A 20,838-nucleotide genomic window follows, 5' to 3' on the forward strand; every position below is an offset into this window, starting at 1 on the left:
AATCTATCAACAGGATCCAAGGCTAAGAAGCCATTCTGACAATAACAGATATGAAATCCAGCCAACACTGTGCTGTATCAACCTAAAGAAAGACTGAGAATTGTTTGACTTACTGCTGCTACTTTTGTATGGCATAACTGTATTCAATGTATTTTCGTACAAAAATCTGAATAAAAGCTAAACAAATTTCTCGTGTTAAAATTAGATTTCACAAAGATTAGTTTACCGTAATTTTAAATGAATTTCAAGTACAAAGGAACCTCACAAGAAAATTCAGTGGTATCATAGAATCATAGTCATAGAAGTCTGCAACGCAGAAGGAGGTCATTTAACCCCTCGAGTCTGTACTCATCTCCCTATCCACACCCCTCCAAGCCTTTATCGTTCATATACCTATCTACTTCCTGCTTGAAGCTCCCAATGGCCTCTACCTCAACCACCTCACTTGACAGGACATTCCAAATCCCAACAACCAATATCTTCTATGTTGCTAACTTCAGGAAAGATGTTGCACATGCCATGAAGTTGGCAAGGCAGCAAACTACTTGGTACAACCAACTTCTCTCAAGAAATTAATTGCCAGCTGCTCAGCTTGAGCTCCTGACTGTAGCGTTTGAATGAAAGTATGTTTGATTGACAATTAACACTGGGAGGAAAGGTGCCTCAGAGGGAAATGCCATTCAGTGTAGCTGGTGCGAATCTCTTCTGCTGCTGGCTGTCTGTAGTCCCTGACTCATTGCGTGTATTTGCCATTTGTAGTGAGAGCACATGATTCTTGCTACTGGGTTCTCAAAGCTGAGGCCTTCTGAGCAGCAAGGTTAATGCACAAAGGTTTACAATGTTTAGACGGTTCATTTTACAAAGTACCACCAGAGCAAACAAAGCATCCAAATAAGTACTTCAGCAGGAGAGGGATATTTCAATGTTATATATATAACATTGATGCAGAGTAACAAAAAAATGCAAAAAAAAATAACAAAATTTTTTTGTTACTCTCCTGATGCAGAGTAACAAAAAAATGCTACAGCTATAAAATATTACTCTTTATATTTGGTATAGCGCCTTTCACATTGGCAGGATGTTTCAAAATATTTCACAGGGTATACTATAAAGTGCAGTTACTGTATTTTGTAGGCAAAATGCCTCATATGCAATTATGAGCTGTTTGCGATTTTCTAAGCAAATTTGATATCAGGTTGATGACCAACACTCCCAGTGAAGCAACACAAAACCTCAGGTTTCAAAGAGAATTTTTAAGAGAGCGTAATTGGCATAAATGAAGTGTGAATTAAAACATGATCAATTTATTTAGTCTAATTTAATTGAGATTTCAACATCTGGGCGTTCTGCAAATGAAGATGCACAAATTTGGTTTGCGACCTTTCAGGCAACAAATATGAAGTAGGTTAAATCTCACAGAATTAATGGCAAATTAGCTGAATTGAAAACTGTCTTACAAGTGCAAGTAGAAGATGGTGATAAATGATTAAACATTCAGTCAGCGGGCTTGCTTCTCTCCCTAGACTTGCAAAGGTCCATAGGGAACTTAGTCTGGTCACCCTGCAAGTCACACTATTCATTATATACTTGGAGGAAAGTAACGGCTTTTAAAGTTATAACATTTATTAATGATGCTAAACCACGGCTAACACAAGGAGAACAAATAGCATTCATGAAGATTGGGACATTAAACAGACGGACTAAGAAGTGGCAGATGGATTTTAATGTAGATAAATGTAAGGTAATGCATATTGAAACTGTGAATGTGTTTGCACAATGAAGCAGTACAGGTGGAGAAGGAATTTGGTGTGGTTATTTATCATTCACTTAAGGTTTCTAGTAAATGTAAAGCTGTTACCAATAGGCCCTAATAAAAGGCTAGGTTGCAACTTGAAGGCATTTCACTATAATCCCAAAGTATCCTAATCCTGTATAGGTAACTGGCGGAATTATATGTGGAATATTGGGTGCAGTTTCAAATTGACTTAGGAACGAGCGACCAGGCTGAATCTGGGTCATAAAGATCTGTGCTTTAAGGACAAGTACATGGAGTTAAACTGGGCAAAAGGTAAAATGAGGTGGAAAAATCTGGTGGGTGTGCATCTGTACGCAACTTTGTGAGTACAACCGATGAGAACTGGATCAGGTTCTAAAGCTGAACAGGCTGCCGACACTTGATATCAAGGCTCATGTATGAATAATAGCCACTTGGATGAAGAACCAAGTGGGCACCTTGTGCTTGTGGAACATCACCCACGTAGAAGGTTTAATTTTAAAAAGGTCAATACACGTTCAGGAGAGGAGAAGAGAAAATAGGCGAGGAAAGTTCATGTTGTTTTGATTAACTGCTTCAACAGGATGTGCAACAGCTTTGGTATAGGTTTGGAGAATATTAGAAAAGAAGCAGACAAGCAAATGAGATGAACAAATATTTCGAGAAAAGTTACTGTTTCTCTGTGTCCGAGATGAAGTTGGGAAGGGAAGGGGAATGTTGTCTAGAGAGAGAAGCAAGTCACAGCTGATTAATGGAGGAAGGGTGGATATTCTGAAGGCTTCTCATGTTTACATTTGTGAATCGGAGAGTATTTATTCAGAACTGACTAGATAGATTGGGTATGTTGGAGTCCACAGTAGTATTTCCATGGTCTTTTGAAGGGGTGGCCTTGATGGTTCAAATAGTCTTTTCTTGTTCCATATTTTCTCGTCAATGAACCATTCGGTGGTTTTGACATGATGTATGTGGTGTTTCTGTCACTTTTGATTATGGTTCACTGAGTCCAGCTCATTCGTGCAACCCCAAAGCAGTGCCCCCACCAAAAACACAGTGACCTATAGCTATTGTACAGTCGCCGTGATTAATCAATTGGTGAAACCAGCTATGTGGTGAAGAATCGGAATAGTTGCCAATTAACATTAGAAGGAAGTAAATTGTCAAAAGGAAATCTTACAAGGGGCCACTGTGCTGAGATGAGTTTTTATGTTTTTGAAATATGAAAGGAATGCTATTCATTAAGACTAGAGAGCCGTTATGAGGTGGTTGGCAGGGGTGTTGATCTTGAGAGAATGAATGTAAAATGAATGTAATAATAATCCTAAAATTAATGTAGCTTCTGTATTATGTCTGTCAAAACCACATTTGTTAGTGGACTGTGGCAGGTCTTTGGTCTTGCTAAAAAGCAATATTTTTATAGAATAAATAATGGTTTTGTTTCCTCCATACTGATTTTCTGATAGTTTTTAATTATCAGGTCATTCATCACTTCATCCCTGCTCTTATGTTCTCACTATGTGATTTGCCTTTCGTTTATTCTCTCTCTTAATGATTTTGAATCCCTGCCTCCTCCCAAATTAATACTAATTCATTCTCTTTTTTTAAAAAAAGAAACTCAAAAATACATTTTAATCTACAATCATTCAAAAGGCATTAATGCTCTAATATATTGTATGAGCCCTCAAGTCGACAGGTTCATCTTTAAGGTGTAGCACTGTGATAATGTAATAATCTTGACTGAGCAAAAGGGATTGTACCATCTGATCAAATTCGGACAGTTTATCCTGTAAGAATTTTCAACTACAAAGAACTTTTAACATCGCAATGGATTGAACACCTTTTTTTTCCAATGCATGCATTGTGAGGATGCATTCCTTTTGATTTATTTTTATGATAACAATTGGAGGAGTTATCCAATTTAAATTTAAGTGATGAGTATTTGTAGTCTACTGAGAAATTGACAATAGGTAGGTTGATGTGTAGGAAGAGAACACAGGTGGAGTCACGCTAGCTTCAATTTCCCAGTAGAGTACAGGCAGTGTATTAAAACTATTCAATCACAATTCTGTCAGAGTCTCAGCTGCTCTTTGAATCACCACCTTGGTTTCCGAGCTCTTTGTTTCTTTTCATAAATTGCTGCCTGAGCTCAGAGATAACTCTCTGTTGCTGCCTATATGCTGATTGAGGTGATTTGTGACACACCGACATATGTTTGAGGATATCCCGATGAGATGCTCTATGGGCTCTACAGGCCTGTCTGTCCTGAATCAAGCCTTGAACCTGTAGTGTTCAACAAATTGGAACGCTGTACCATTTTGAATAAAGGAGGATTCGGTGGCTCAGTGGGTTGGCAAGCTGCTCATTCACCTCTGCAGCCTTGGTTTGAAGCCAGCCCAGATCAATGAAATGAAAGTCTCCTTGCTCTGCCAAGTGTAAAGGCCCATGTGAGAAGCATTTTCACAGTCTCTGTCCAGATTTTAGGAGGCTCAGATCCAAGTCACAAAACTGACCATAATTTTGGCACATGTTGGTACTGAATTGGCAATTTTACAAGAGGCCGTAAGGATGGTGGACTTGAGAAGTTGAAAAGTCACTTTGATGTAGAAGTAGGTGGTAAGATATTGAATTCGGATTGTGCCACATTTGGGCAGACATTCAGCTTGCTAGTTGTGCACATCAGCTTTGGCAATGTAGGCAGCTAATGGGATTGCACCATAACAATTGCATGTAATTGCCAAAGGCATTGGGCCTAATGCTAACTAGGCATTGCATTAGGGTCCAATTGGGAATGTTCACAACTGTTGTGCACGCAGTATTTGTGGCAAGCGAACCACAAATTCTAAATGAGCAAAGTCCAAAACAATTAAACAAAACAAAGCAGCCATTTTGATCATTCAGCCTTTTTGCCAGACTTTGCTGAATGGAATGGAATGTGCAAATCACGAATAATGCGTCAAGTCCAGTTTGCAAATATCATAAATTTAGTTGTCAAAACAAGGTGAATCAATTGGAAAATAAATATGCATTATAGTTTGCAATGTTTTATTCAGTTTATAAAATTCTCTCAGGTAATCTGACTGGCGTTGGCAATTTGGCTTTTGTCTTGATTCAGTTTTCCTGACAAAAAACAAGGTGTGCTTAAATCTAGGTGAAAGAGAATTCATTGTAGTGATAGTTAAATCGCTCTCCAGCTCAGCATAATGGGTTCAGATCTTAATTAGCCTTCAGTGTCAACATTACATCTGGAAAATCGTATTCAAATATTACAGAAATCGTTGTTTGGGGGAAAAAGATGTGCTTGAATTATATGTTGACATCTTCAATTGCAGCTCAGAAAATGAAAATGATTTTTACGATTGGTATCTGTGGAATATATTTCGGAATGAACAATTAAATATAGTTTGGGCGGAAACTAAATGAGGGTCAGATTTTCTATTTAACTTTCTTTAAAAAATCAACAGATTTGTTTTTCGAGGGATGAGGAATTGAGGAATGCAAAGATTCAAACTGATCAGACTGTTTCTTATTTTGAGTTTGGTCACGGTTCATTACCTTTGCAACAATGTACTGTCACGTCTATTGTCAGTTATATATTTTGGTATAACTACACATCAAAAACAAGTTAGGCTTTATAACCTCTGTCAGTGGAATGGAAATATTTACACTGAGAAAATGAGACGCATTTCAATTCGCAATTTAAAATTTGCACTGGGCAAACATTTTAAGGTACAGTAAAGTCGAAAATCACTGTATAATGAGAAGCACTGAATTTATTAGGATCAAACCTTTCTTTTATATTGTGCGCAGTGAAATCAAAGGTGTGATGAAAGTAATCAGATTTGTTATTGAGCTCCAACCATCGTTTTATGGCCCATCATCAAGAGACCTGCATTGGAGAAGTTAAAGATAATCTGCTCCCAAGATTGTACAATAAACTAAGTATAGCAATTTACAAGTTTTACATAAATTCCAAAACCTGCTAAAATGTTCCAGTTTTAGAATGAAGAACCTTTGCAGTGAAAATGAATGATTTGTCTAATGTACACATATATATATAAATTGTAATACTGGACTGCGTTGGCTGACCTGATCAAACTCAGCACATAACCAGGGATCAAAGCTGTGATATTGCCTGATCTGTATCACTCTGGACCACACTAAGCAGTACTTTTACCTGCTGAGAAAAATTGTTTCCTTTGAAAAAAAATCTGACACAAATGCATCTAGGGTGACAGACTGCTTGGATCAAAGTAATCTCTAGAATGACAACCAGCAGTGGAGACGAGCAAATAATTGTTTGCAATGATTGACGTTTTGATCATCTACAATTGCCATAACACACTGGGATAAGCTCCCAAAGAAATTCCAAATCTATCAACTGGTTTAATTGGAATTTGTTTCAGGCAAAACTGAATTTCGCTTCAGAAAATGTGCACAATACACTAGGTGTGTGTTTTGATCCAATACATTTGACAATCTAAGTTACATTTCTATAGCACTTTTCATGTCAGGAGGACATCTCAAAGTGTTTTCGAGATGCCTCAAAGTGCTTCACATGATTCACCCAAAGTGCAGTGATTGTGTATTATATTGTATTGTGGCCAATCTACGCACAGCAATATCCCACAAACAGCCACGAATAAAGCCACATTGTACCGTAAGATGTTGATGAAACATTCATTACCACCCACTGTTGTTTTGACTTCTGAAGTTAAGTTTCTGATGAATGAGCCTTAAGCTCTAAGGAAACGGTATTTTCTTCTAAAGGTAGAATAAAGCTCCGTAATTCTAGTTATCAGTGTGAGGCAAGATTTATATCTGCGAACTTAATAATAATAAAAATCCTTGCATTTAATATAGCGCCACGTCTTTGAGACATCTCAAAGCGCTTCACAGAATATACTTCACAGAATATTCACTTTACAGCATATTCTGTGAAGCGCTTTGAGATGTCTAGAAGACGTGAAAAGTGCTATGTCAAGTGTAAGGATATTATTATTATACTGTACAGTGAATTAACTGCATATTTTGTGGGCAAAACGCAGAAGCCAATTGTGTACAGCGATGTCCCACAAACAGTTGTGGATTGAAGTGACCAATTTATTATTTTTTTTTGGAAGGAATTATTAACCCCGGAAAAGCGATCCGCCAATTGACTAACAACCGGGTTCCTATTTACTGCTAGGAAACAGAGGCGTGTGGAGTAAGGAAACTTGCCCAGGATTTTGTCCTGCCAGGAATCGAACCCAGATCTCTTACTTGTGAGGCGAGTGCTCTAACCACTGAGCTACAGGGCTTCACAGTCATTTGATGAGTAAAATATGGGCAATCTTACATTCACAGATACCTCAGATTGTGTGTATTAAGCTCAGTGGCACCGACCTACCCTAACCATAATGTATACCTTGATGCTGTGATAGGACCTTCTTCAACCAATCTTTAATCTTGTTCTGCTACATTTACAACCAATAACATTTTACTTGGTTATTAGTTGGGTGCTTAAACAGTTCATCATTGGCAATAATATGTTATGTACATTGATTTTTTTTCTTAAATAAAAACTTGTCCAATATAAGGTCATATATAACATTTATGCTTTGCCTTTTTACCTTTTTTTTAATATGCTGGCAGAAACAACCAAGTCATTGCTTTAGTTCAACACATTTCTGTAACCACTGCACTTTGATTCCTTTATATACTTGTATTAGGATATCTGTCCCATGAAAGTAATTTATGGATCTTCTGGAGAAAATAATAAACAAACTATCAAGTGCAAGTTGAGACTGAAATTGTACATTGGTCAGCAATAATGCTGACATTGTTTTTCACCGGGGTCAGCAATCAGATTTGCTACACAGTTATCTGAAAGATAGAGCCTGTGTTCACTGCCCAGGTCAGATCATTGTTATTGCAATGCCGACTCTGGTGGCTAATCTGCTTTTTTTTTTCCAACCACTTTTCACATCAAGATCCAAAGAAATGTGTAGGTGGTGTGTCGGTTTCAGTACAAGATGAATCATTTTATTTGTCAGACGTAGCAGATCCAAACAAAGATGATTTTGTACCACATCTCTCAGTTAATGAAGCTAATGGGGAAGAATACAAATTGCTTGGCTTTTGATTGAAACGTTTTGGTCAAAAGGCAAAAATGAAAAAAAAATGAGAGCGTGAGTTTTGAGGAATCTCAATTGTGTCTTTTTTTAAAAAAGGGTAGCAGCCTTGTTATGATGGGCCATAACCTTATTTTTTGAGTTAGGAGGAAAAGAACTTAAACCCAATACCAGCGTCTTACTTGGATACTTACATAACTCATTTGTGAGGTTCAAGTACTTCATATAATCATCGTCTTATGATTTCTGGAATCACTGTGTGTTGGCCGCTGAAAGTTACCCGCTATTCCCCTCGGGTTCGCTAATGGTTAATGGTTATTCTCACCACGTATGTGCAGAGAAGTATGTGGGATGATGTAAGGTGCTGTAACCTGATTGAAATTTAAAAAATAAACCCTTAAGTTGTTGTAGCCTTCAACTCAGTTCCTGGTAAGTGACATTTGTTTTGCATTACATACAATCTGCAAACCTTTAAGTAGCACTTGATGCCCATCTCTCTGCTGATAAAGTTTTAGATTCTCTATCCATTCCTGGAACATTCAAAGTCCTGGTGTTGAATCACTGTTGTCCATTGTGAAATAATGTTTTCCCGTCGTCTCGTACTGCAGATTTGTTCAAAAATATATTTGTGTTTAAAACTTGTGTTTGTATTTTGCAAAAATAACATTGCCAAGAAATGTTATCCCACCTATATAATTAAATACATTTTATATCAGGTAAAATGTATCTTTCAGCAAAGAGTTTGCATAATGTTGCTGACGTCAGAGTAGATATCAATAACCCAGTTAGCCACCTGTTTCTGGGGAACCTGACCATGCCATCAATATCACTCCACATTTTTCTAGGGGAACAAAAAAGGCCAATACTGTGTAATGCCGCTCAGTAGTTGCAATACATTAGGTGTTAGCTTGCATCCTGTGATATTGGGGTAAAGTTTATATTGTACCTTTCAACATCAGGAGGATGCTTCAAAGCGTTTTCCAGAGTGGAATACAAACCTGAAGTCCTGTAGTTCTCGATCGCTTGATTTCACTACAAGTAGTGGCTCTATCAACTGAGGAATCAGCAGTACTCTGCGTTTTGAAGTGTCCCTATTGTACATTGAGGTCTCAGAAAGAAGGCAAAGCCTTGGGAAGTCCTTTATCAACAGTAATATTCGGACAGTTTTTAAAAGTTAAAATGGTTTTAAATCTGCAAATCAAAGAAACATCAAACATCACAGAAAAATAAAATGCATTGTACTCGGTGGTATGTGTTCTGCTGAGAGATGTTCTGAAATGCAAAGTATTTTGCATGGTACAGAAAGTTTGGATGGACAATCTTGAGATAATGACAGAAATGTTTAAAGTATTAATAAAACAACAGATCTTTGAAAGAACACCAACTGTGAGGTAAATTCCAGAACAGCTGTCAGGATTCATGAATAGAATAACTTTTTGGACACAGTGGGAGGTTTTGTGCAATGATAGTAAATTTGTTTTTTTAAAACATTTATACATCAAATATATTTACAGGAAGGAATGTGGTTGTGTTGAGAGATTTGATGTCTCTTTAATTTGCACATTAAAATGCCTCAGTTGGTTTTGTGTTCATAACAGTACCAGTTGTGTTGCAATATCGGGGCGAAACCTTAGGCAAATTTCCTTACTCCACTCACACGTCTCAACTTACCTAGCAGTAAGTAGGAACCCGCTTGTTAGTCGATTTAAAAAAATTTGGTAGACTGTTTGTGGGACACCGCTGTGCGCAATTGGCTGCCACGTTACACCCATAAAATACACATTCATTACACTTTACAGTATATTGTGTGAAGCGCTTTGAAACATCTCGAAGACATGATAAGGCGCTATATCAAATGCAAAGATTATTATTGTTGGACCCAGATAAGGCTTTCCAGTTTTTAAAAATATCCAAATGATATGAGGTGAAATGGTGACTTTTAATACGGGTCACAAATATCTGGGTTCCAGCCCCACTTCAGGACTTGAGCTCATAGTCTAGACTGACACTCCAGTGCAGTGCTGAGCAAATGTATTATTGGAGGTGGCATCTTTAGAATTGGACGTTTAATTGATACCCTGCCAGCCACTTCAGGTGGACATTAAGGATCTCATGACTTATTCAAAATGAGAAGGGAATTTCTCCTGATATCCTGGCCAACCATCTTCCAAATTAATTGTTCATTTATCTTGTGACTGTCTGTGGGATCTTACAATGTACAAAATGGCTACCGTGTTCGCTGATGAAAAACTGTGAACAACAACCTGCATTTATGTAGCATCCTTCTCGCAGGGTAACATCACTACATTTGACAGGACAGTAATTACGTGTGAAATCCTTTGAGACCTGTCAGTGTGATACTATGTTATCAAAATACTGGGTTATTCCTTTAAAACCAAATTAGTGTGCAGCAGAGAATAATAATGTACTCCTTGCATTAGATATGGCACCTTTCACGTCAAGCGAAAATCTCAAGGTGCTACACAGGATCTTACCATAAAGTGTAGTTGAATACCCACATCCACATTATTCCCCAATAATATCAAACTAAGTCTACTCCATAAACCCATAGAAATGTCCGAAGGCCATTTGATCCAGTTTTCTTTGCTCTTCCAAGAAGCTCTCTGTTCTAATTCCAAATCTCTGCTCTTTCCCTGAACCCTCAAACACCCTTCCTCTGCATGTATTTTCATTTGCCCATGTACTTATTCTTCTGATGTGTTATCTTCAGTGCTATTTCTTGACAGATCAACCTTCACATTTTTTAGATGAGACGTTACTTGTATTTCTTGATTCCTTGAATTTTGACACAATGAAGTGACGAACACCATAATTAGCAAATAGGTACGCTGCATACAGGTATTTAAGCAAAGTTACACATGGATTGACTGGTTTAATTTGATTTTTGTTTCTTATGAGCTTCATAAAACACCTTAGGGCTCTGAATGTGTCCTCCCATGCTCTTTGATTGGCAGAGCAATGTTTAATTGCTTTGCCGATTTCACTGCTCAAAATAACTGTTGCGTTGTGACATTTTACACTCTTAAGCGTGTCCTGCAATATAATTGCTTAATCTCAAAATATTTCTGGGATAAATCTTTATTGTGTTCTATGTCTGTGAATTTCATATTAAGTTTGTGTGGAAGGGAAAAAAATTACAAAAGAGTTCTGCAATAAATTTGAATGGTTGACAGTTTCTTACATAAATTATTGCAAGCAGGGTTTAAGCATTAACATTTATGCGATATCCACCAGAGAGACAGATTACCCAGTGTCCATTTGCATGGCCTCCTGTAATTGGTCATAAATTATTTTGATTTGCATTAAATTAATATCCATAACCATCTTCGAGACTCCAGTCTCTACCACATTACATAGCGTTGCTGTTGAATAAGTTGAACTGAATATCATCTCACCCAGGATTATTTCTGAACTGTCCCGTTTTCAGATTCCAAGGTTACAGAGGAAACTAGCAAGATTTAACAGGCAACAAGCAATTGGCTTTCACATGAAATTACTGACTTGGTCACACACGCTCTGCAACCATTGGCCCCTATCAGTACCTTGCCATTATCCTACAGAGCGAGTCTCATCAGTTTCAATCAACCTTTCTCCCTAGTTGCATACAGAACATCTCTGCAGTCCCAATTGTTTTGAACTGTAGTTCTATAAAACATCTTGCTCTGTTCTCAGGTGCCCCCATCCAACCTCTTTTCACCAGAGCTGTCAACTTTCAGGAAATATTAGGAGTGAGATTTATGACCGGAAAGAGTGCAACAGGTTACAGAGCTACAGTATTTAGACCTAGAGATCTCTGCTTATTTTCCACTTTGGTGCGTCAAAATAAGTTTTGATTTTTAATTACATTAGTGGACGCTACTTTGAACATCCACAGGCTGTTCCAAATGGTGTCATGCAATCCCTCTGTGGTTCACCTTATATTCAGTTAAACATGGCCTTTCTAAGACCAATTGGGTATCCATTTTAGGAATTCCATTAAAATTCCCATTGACGCTCTCCGAGAGTAGGTTGTGTCAGACTAAAGTCCCCATGATATGTAGCTGAATATCAATAATCCTCAATGGTGTAAACCAGATTCCTGGATTAAGCAATCCTGTTAAATGCAACAAATTAAACCTCAGTATGCTTTTTATCATTCAAGGCATGTCTACATTCAAATGTCCCAAAATACACTATTTATAGTAATCCTTGTATTTGATATAGTGCTTTTTAAGTCTTCTAGACGTCTCAGATTCCAAGGTTTCAATGGAACCATCTGTTTTTGTGGTGTAGGAGCTCGGTGCAACTTCTTAACAGGATGCAGTGACTAATGTGGTTCCTGCCTTTTCTGTTCCTATTTTGCAGTTGATGGTTGTATTGACTGGTCAGTGGATCTCAAGAAGTACAAGGTGCTGACAGGTGAGCCTGTGCGTGTGAAGTGTGCCCTTTTCTACGGATACATCAGGACTAACTACACCATGGCACAGAGCTCAGGACTCAGCCTAATGTGGTATAGAAATAACGGACAGGGAGACTCGGAAGAACCAATTATCTTTGCTGGACGCAGAATAGGCAAGGAAGAGGATTCAATTTGGTTCCACTCGGCAGAATTGTTCGATAATGGATACTACACTTGCGTATTAAGGTAAGGTTGCATATTAAGAATGTATTTTGAAACGCAGACGGAAAACGGCCACCGTTCTAAACAATTTCCCCCACTTCGACACACGCATGTCTTCATAATGCGATGTGTGATGTGATAATCAGCACCGCTGATAATAATGGCATTGCCTATCGCATTTTTCACCCCATAGTTTAAAACTAATTACCTGCCACTTGTATATTAAAAAAAAATGAGATAGAGCATCTGAATGGCAGGCAGGATGAAAATTTAACTTTGTGGCTTTCTTTAGCATTACAGCTTCCCACAGTACCATTAACTATGTCTGAATGATAAATCCTATGCAATTCATCTTTTAAGAACTGAGGTTGGGAATACTGCGGAATGATAACCAGTGCATGTGGAATAAAGTTTTACTTCAGATTGCATTATTAGGGATTGAGCTTTATGATGTTGAAGGTATTCAGGCGTCAAAAGTCCCACGATAGTTTTTTAATGTTTCAAACTCTTAATGTCCCTCGGAATGCATGTGGGTTTTAATATTAGTAACGTAATGAAAATATATAAAGTTATGAAATATATTGTTTAATTTCTCCAAGCTATAGGCAATGTAGACCCATTTATTATTACTGACTATTTTCTCAAATAAAATAAGTCAATGTTAACCCCTGGTATGCAAACAAATGTGGATTTTGTAATCTATACCAGTTTTAATGTTTATAAAGTCCAATACAATTTACACTGATTTACATGCCTTTCATGTCGAGAGGATGTGTCAAAGCACTTAACAATGTTGGCCTGGTCACCCGACCTGGGGATTTGCTATCTCACAATTAACCTGCTGTAAATGTGTAGAATACAGATAATTTGAATGGATATTGAATTCATCAGCAACAACAACAAGATTACATTGTATAGCGCCTTTCACGTCAGGAGGAAGTTACGAGGCGCTGAATTCAATGAATGAATGAATTCTTGAATTCAATCAAAAAAGTATCAAGGAAACTACACACCAGATACCAATAGAAGTTTGATCAACACTATTAACCAAAACTCTGATGAATTAATAGTGCATCAATGTTGCTTCATAAAAGCTGAATAGGTCACTTGAGTCTGCATGTGTGAAACCTGGTGTAAAATTCTCAGAAAGGCTTCTCCAATTCACGCTTCATTTAGCACTGTCAGAAAATGTTTGGCCCATGATTGAAAACCCTGTCATGGTAAGAGTGAAGATTTATATTGTGCCAATGAATCTGTATCCCAAAAATAGAGTGTAGGAGGAATGCTGTATTGTTTTGTGCGGCTAACGGTAAAATTATTTTGTCAACCTCAAAAAGCCACAAGAGGCATATCACCTTATAAAGCTGGCTTCCCCAAACTCGGAAGTTAAACAAATGAGATGTTTCCACACTGATGCATAGAATCAGATATGGCACTTTGCTGCTATATACCACAGGCTCTCCTGATTGCTAAGGTATATAAATTGAAGGGACTGATCAAGCCTGAAATGAGCTTTTTTCAGAAATGTGCAGAAAAAAAGTAAAAGCTTTCAAAGTTGATTATCTGTCTTCAGAGTAGTGAGAATCGTTATGACATTCAAAATTTGTTGCTGTTTAAATCTGTTACTGACATTTATTACTAATTTAAATGTTAGTTTAGGCAAGGTCATCTTACCTTCAGAACTAAACTGAGAAGACTTGTTTTGTTCAATTTACAGAATATATTTTGCTTCGCGATTGTTTCCCAAATATTTAATGTTGTAAACTACAGTATATTGTTAAGGGATTAGAAACTGGATCAAGTGAAGAATCCATGTTGGGATTTCTTTGTCTCTCTCCCTTTATTTCATCCCCTGAAGGAAAGTTTTGCAAACTTTTACCCTGCCCCAGAAAATAATCGAGCAAAGCTCCAGAATATTTGGCAACGTTATCTCTGATATTTAACGCAGTCTGCATGCTTCTCTTAGATGACATTTCCAAGATGCCAACAAGATACGAAGCACTCGGTTGCATTGCGTATTTGCCGGCATACATCGTTGTGCCTGCAGCCTTCAATCTTATCTCCCCCTAGCTTCATCATCATCATGAAAGTTAACTACTTTCTCTGAAAGCCTTTCCACATACCCGCATACAGTGGGAAAATAAATCAATTCTTAAAATAGCTAGTCTCGCTTGAGTCATGCTAATTTGTATTGCGTCCTCTAGTTTTACATTCGCAGTCCAGGTTTGAAAAGCCTGTTACATTGCATTATCCATGCCTCTTGATTTTAAAGTGCTGGATTATGCTCCTTCTCAGTCTTGTTTTCAATGTAAATCTATTCAATTTTCTTTTAGACTTTCAAATGCTGGAATCATCCCAGTCATACGTATACTATCTCCGACGTCTGAAATGATAACTGACGAGATCAAGCGAATATTGACAGCTTTGCCCTGCAATTTGGACACTGCTGTGATGAAATCTCGACGTTGCACCAATATCCAAAGTATACATTAAAGTAAAAACATGGTTTACTATGCAAACCATCTGTGGATCTGACATTTTAATGCTGTAGTTAGCTATTCTGCAAATCGTGCATCACTGAAATTTAGCTTCTGCTTCACAGAAACAATTAGCATTTTTTTCCAGGTAAGAGACCATCTCAGGTATGTCGTCCTGCTCAGCCTCACTCCATTTGCAATAGGGCATTCTTTACTATCATCTTTTGACGTTAATAATTTCATTTTAACCACTTGAAAGAGACATTTTCAGGAACATTGTCATTTGGATTGGTGTCGTGCAAACAATGGTGGTTGTGAATTGCTTTGGAAACTTTTGAACACCTCTTTAATAATGTTTTAAAAATACAGGACATCCAATCTAGATGCCCGACACATTGCAGCAAGGCGTCTTCAACCAGGAGAAGATGAACACTTGGAATTAATTTACCAAACAGCTCACTCTCATTCATTTGCTAAAGGAGAATGTTATTATTCAATGGTACAATTTTGGGTGGCGTGAAGTGGGGATGGGGGGTGCCACAATAATGGCAACTGAATTGGAGAAAGGAGGCAAACAAGCAAGCAAGCTTGGAATAGATGTATTTGTAAAAGTTAGACAACTATGGTCATTGTGTCATCAGCTCTACCCTCTGTCTGACTGAGAAACATCCACAGAGTTTATAGCTAAGAAATACTAACTTTTCCTGATGAGCACAGAACACAAATTTGCTCAGACAGAACCCCAAAGCTATGATGTGGGAATATTTAAAAATAACTTGAAGACAAAGCTTTAATAAAAAAAGGATTATTCAATATATGCTACGAATACTCCAACTCTTAACTTAGGCAAGTGAACGGTCGTGAAAGCTTTTACTTAAACCACATCTCTTGAAGTTATTTGATACAAAGTCACAGCTTGTCCATTGCAGATTTTTGTATGTGTTATTTTTGTCCGTCAAAACTGCATTAACGTGAAATGAATTAACACCAACGTGCCCATAAATAGCAAAGTGGCATGTGGAGCGTACGATATCTTAGTGAACGGGCTAAATTGAGTAACAAATGCAAACAGGACTGAAGATATTTTAGCTTACAGCTGCTATCAGATACTTCTCCAAATGGTTCAATATATGTCAGGAAGTACTTAGAGGTTTTCGACAGCTCAAATTTCCAGGCTTGAAGCAGACACATTTTCCCCTCAATGAATACAAAGTATAGAATGTTACTCTATTCACCTGGGATCAACTTCATGAACTGCAGTGATTAAAACCCTTAGGTGATAAAACAAAGGGCTTCAACTCGTTTTATTAAGGAAAATGTTTTGTGAGTCTTCTGAGTAAACTGTCTGATATCATTTCGTTTTTGTCTCCAAAAGTATTGTCCAGAACTAATGCCAACGGCCTCTCTGGGTTTGCTCTAGTAGAAATTATTCTTACCTTAAAATGTCGCTTGGCATTTTAGTTTAGTTTCTGCTTTGTGAAATCCAACTCCTTTCCTGTAGGTGAATTGTTTTTCTAAGCAAGGTTATTGAAATTACTCCATAAATCCTTTGCGCATTTGCGCTGGTCTCACCACCCTAAAAGACGGCTGATTTAGCACTTAAAGCTGTGAGAAGAAGCTAAGGTTATGTCAGTCGTACCTTTGCAAAACAGTTTTCAAAATGTAATTGGACTGTGGCGAGACCTTTGGTAGATTTATGTTTTTTGGGTCAATGATTTTCACTCCCCTCAATAAACTTGGTACTTGTTATGTTTGTCGTAGAACAATTTAATGATAGCTTTTTTAAAAAAAATCGGGCAGGGTTTCAGACGCATTGCTTTTTTAAAAAAAAATTGGGCTTAATTTTTGCTGTTCACAGCTGTATAATAACTGGCCCTATCTGGGTGCCTACAATTTTAATTGAAGTTAAATTAGGAAACAGATCTAATGATTGGAAAATAATCATGTTATGGTGATGGACTTTATGCCCCATTAATTCTGCAATTTCAGGCCTTGTAATTCAAAGTCTTTTCAGTAATAATCTACTGTATAAATTTTACAGTTAATAAACCAGGTTTGTAAAGCTATTGAGTCATATTTATTTACAGCAAGCTTTTTTTTTGTAAACTTAACCGTGAAATGGCTCATTTTTAAGATTGAAAAGAGAAAAGTTTACACTTTCCATGGATTTTAGTGCATATGATGCAGAGTCCATGTTGGCTTGCATGCGTGGTGCATAGACATGCAGCTACTAGCATTATGGGTTTAATATAGTTCTGTACCTGAGGGTATTATTAATCAATAGTAGTGTTGTGATTATTTGACACGTTGGACCAAGGCTCAACTGTGGTCAATGCAGTGATTAGGAAGACAATGGGTGCTGGGTATTTGGTTGATTTTGTGTTGCAGGGCTACAATGAACCAGCACAGAGGGAATGTGCAATTAAAACAAGCAAACTCTCACCTCCTGGTGCTTTATCTTCTCCCACAGACTCTCAATCCATTTGTTTATTGGGGATTGTAGCTCTGCCATGTCTATGCGTTGCTTTGCTAAGAGCAAGAACTGCATCAATGTACAGGCACTTATGACCTCCTCTCCCTCCCGGCAGTAGCCAAGTGTGCAAGGGATTTCATCCAATTGGAAGTGTAGCCAGTCATAGCCTCTGTGGTGTTTATGATTTCCCCAATAGGGCTGAATGTGGGTTCAGGCCAGAATGTAATAGGCTGCACTCATTGGTCTGAGTCAAGTGTTGGGTTGGATTGCACTGTGTATTTGGGAATAGGGGTAACATCCTGCACATAGTAGAAGATGCCCTACTGTGCAATGTGGACTTTATCCACTATTGCTGAAAGGCATGATTTGGCCTTTGTGGGCACACTTTTGTCCAAAGTGGACAGTTTTGTGGTCCCTATTCTCATGCCATATCTTTGGCTTTTTTTTGTTCTTGCAGTAGTTTAAAGTTCTTAGATGGTCTGCTCCATTTTCAGAAAGAAATTGATGTCTAATAGAATGTGATCTGCATAAAGTTATGCTCTGTGGGTGCAATGTGTAACAATCCAGAGAAATGCTTGTTTCTCCAAAACATAATTGCAACTTCATTGACTTGCGTCAGAAAGACAGCAAACCCAAGGGTTGTTCAGCTCTGAAGTACAGAAACTATATGACAGTAGCCTGGGGATGTATAAATATTATATATTTATTACATGCTGATTGTGTTTTTAACAATACTATCCTGCGGTTAAAACTCCTTGCTTATTTTCTTCTGACGCACAGTTGAGCACCAGATGGCTCGTGTGAAAGTAAGAAAGGTAGAAGTCAGCAGTGTTTCTCTGTGATAACACCTTCAAGCCAGATCACCAGCTGAATAACACTGTGCCCCAACCATGCCTCAGCTGCAGCGATTGCTTAAAAATTATCAACACCATTGAAAAGTTGGCAACAATTTTTTCAGCTATGTGTAATTGATTTGTCATGCGGAAGAAGTTAAAGTGGCCCAACTGGGATCAGATGTTTAATTTCCCACCAATAACATTTCCAACCACTTCTTGGGTCAAGTACTGGAATATAGAATACACTGGAATATTTAAGGACAAAAGCCTGTTCCTATTATAATGCAGGAAAGAACTATTAAGTGTTCTATCAGTACGCTTGTTGTCATGATTAATGATGCCGTTGAGAATGCACACGGTGGAGGGGTTGCATCCTCAATCTCCAAAATTGGCAGAATAAATTGGTTCATTGTTGTCTGGCAAACAAATCTGCTCTGTCGATCTATGAATCAAATGAAGCCTAAAGTATGGAATGTTCAATGACCATTTGGTGTCTTGTCATAGATCGCACAACGTTCTACCCCTTGTGCACTTCAGGTCACCCATTCCTTCTACTGTAAAGCTACTCTCTGAACTTTTAATGCTAAATCGAACAAAAACTACCAAATATTCAGAGCCCATGTCTCCATTATTCAAACCTGGCTTCCATTCCTCCACAGACAAAAACCAACAGCACAGCGATTATGATGTTCCATGGATTATGTTCTCATCTCTGTGGTGCTCTCTCTTCCATCAGGGTACTTTGAGTAGGATGACATCAACATGTCTTTTAGTGTGTTCCATTTTCTCAGAATTGTGGCTCTTTCCAATATTCTTTGACGTCTGTTGTGTTGGCAGTTAAAATGGCAAACAAAAAAGATTGGATTTCTCCAACAGAGCACCATGTGTGTCAGAGGAATTGCTTTGTGAACAGTAACCCTGGAATGCACTGTGCATTAAATAAGAATAAATAAATGCCTCCCTGAAATAATGTTTTCCTTTAAAAGCTTGATTGATAATACACTGAATATTTATTTCTGCAAATACAAAGCACCTGTTTTTTTCTGTCCATTTTTGGTATAATCTCTTTTTCCAACTGATATTTTGTTCTTCAGATGGATTGCTATAACATGCATCTTCATTCATTCTGCCACCTTCTGTTCCCAGATGGTTGCATCGCTCTTATTCTTTCAAAGACAGCTTTTCCTTGCATTGCCTATTTCCATAGTTTTGCACATAAGCCACATCCGTCCTTGCTGCAGCTCGGATGTTGCTGTACAGTTCACTTGCGAATGAAACAAACCTGGTGCATTGATTGATTGGATTGATTGGATTGACTGACTGACTGACTGACTGATTGATTGATTCATTGATTCATTGATTCATTCATTGATTGATTACCAATATGCCAGCCATCAAAATTGACCTCACTGACACAGGTGCATGCTGATAGAAGGGCATTTTAATCGTGAATTCTCTCAGATCAAAATACTGGAACTCAAACCTAGTTACTGTGCTGCAGAACCTGTTCTTTCAACCAGTAAGCAGGGTAAACAGAAGTATGGTAAGTTAGAGATGCATTTCCTTTAAAGTATTAATAATGTAGAAATTGCTGAATCCAGGTTTTCTACTTTGTTTTTTAAAACTGCATTAAAATTTCATTTCCACTCAGCCCTGTTTTTATTTGCAGGTGGGATGTTGCCCTTTCTCCCCCCTCAACCTTCTGCATTGAAATATCTATCGCTGAGGTGAAATTATAAATCTAAAGCTTTTCTGTCATTGCAGAAACACAACATACTGCATGAAGGTGTCAATGTCCTTGACGGTGGCTGAAAACGATTCAGGACTTTGCTTCAACAGCAAGATCAGAAATTTTGAAAAAGCTGAAATTACTAAAAGCAAACAGCTCTTCTGCCGAGACATTGAAGATTTCATAACAGCAGTTAGAGAACTTGATATTATATGGTACAAGGTAATAAAGGTTCCTTCTTAGTAAATAAACAAATCCCATTCTTATAACCTATTTATTTTTAGAAACAGGCATTCCTTTGAAATTAAAAATGTGCATTCAAGAACTGCAATGTATCAAAGATACGATGTGATAACTGGAGTAGATTACTGAGTCTTGACTGTTCCATTGGACTCAATAGCAGGCATTAATGTCTGGTAAAGGATTACATTTCATGAAGAAGCTTAACTATCACTGCTTAACTGTCGTGTCACTGTTGCTGTCTATCTGCCAGAGGTCACAATGACTTACAACACGTTTGATGGTGAAATAGGGAATCTTGAGTAAAATAAAGCACTCCACTGAGCCTCATAATTTACTTAGTTCTCAATCCCAGATTCCATTATCTAATCTATGGGAACGTTAATTGCAGCCATATTTTTAATGCTTTCCATAAGACATGTATCCTTTATACTGTCACTATAATCGTTATGGTGTTGAAGCAGCTACACCGCTTCCAGTGATTTAACTCTTAAAAAGCATTAACTCCTGCATTGGTTTCTTTAGATTAGGTATTCTTCAGGTTTTCAGTTGAAGCCGTGTTAAAATAGTATTGAATTTTG

General features: G+C 37.7%; 1 protein-coding gene across 1 annotated transcript in view; it reads left to right on the plus strand.

Annotated features, from left to right (window-relative positions):
- The window catches only part of il1rapl2 (interleukin 1 receptor accessory protein-like 2), a 199,816-nt gene that overhangs the window by 73,981 nt on the left and 104,997 nt on the right, over positions 1 to 20,838 (plus strand). The window contains exons 3-4 of the mRNA XM_042340732.1: positions 12,247 to 12,526; positions 20,053 to 20,239. Coding sequence (XP_042196666.1) covers positions 12,247 to 12,526; positions 20,053 to 20,239 — 467 coding nt within the window. The remainder of the gene's footprint in view (positions 1 to 12,246; positions 12,527 to 20,052; positions 20,240 to 20,838) is intronic.

Source organism: Callorhinchus milii, unplaced genomic scaffold, assembly GCF_018977255.1.
Source record: "Callorhinchus milii isolate IMCB2004 unplaced genomic scaffold, IMCB_Cmil_1.0 Scaffold15, whole genome shotgun sequence".
NCBI classification, from domain to species: Eukaryota; Metazoa; Chordata; class Chondrichthyes; order Chimaeriformes; family Callorhinchidae; genus Callorhinchus; species Callorhinchus milii.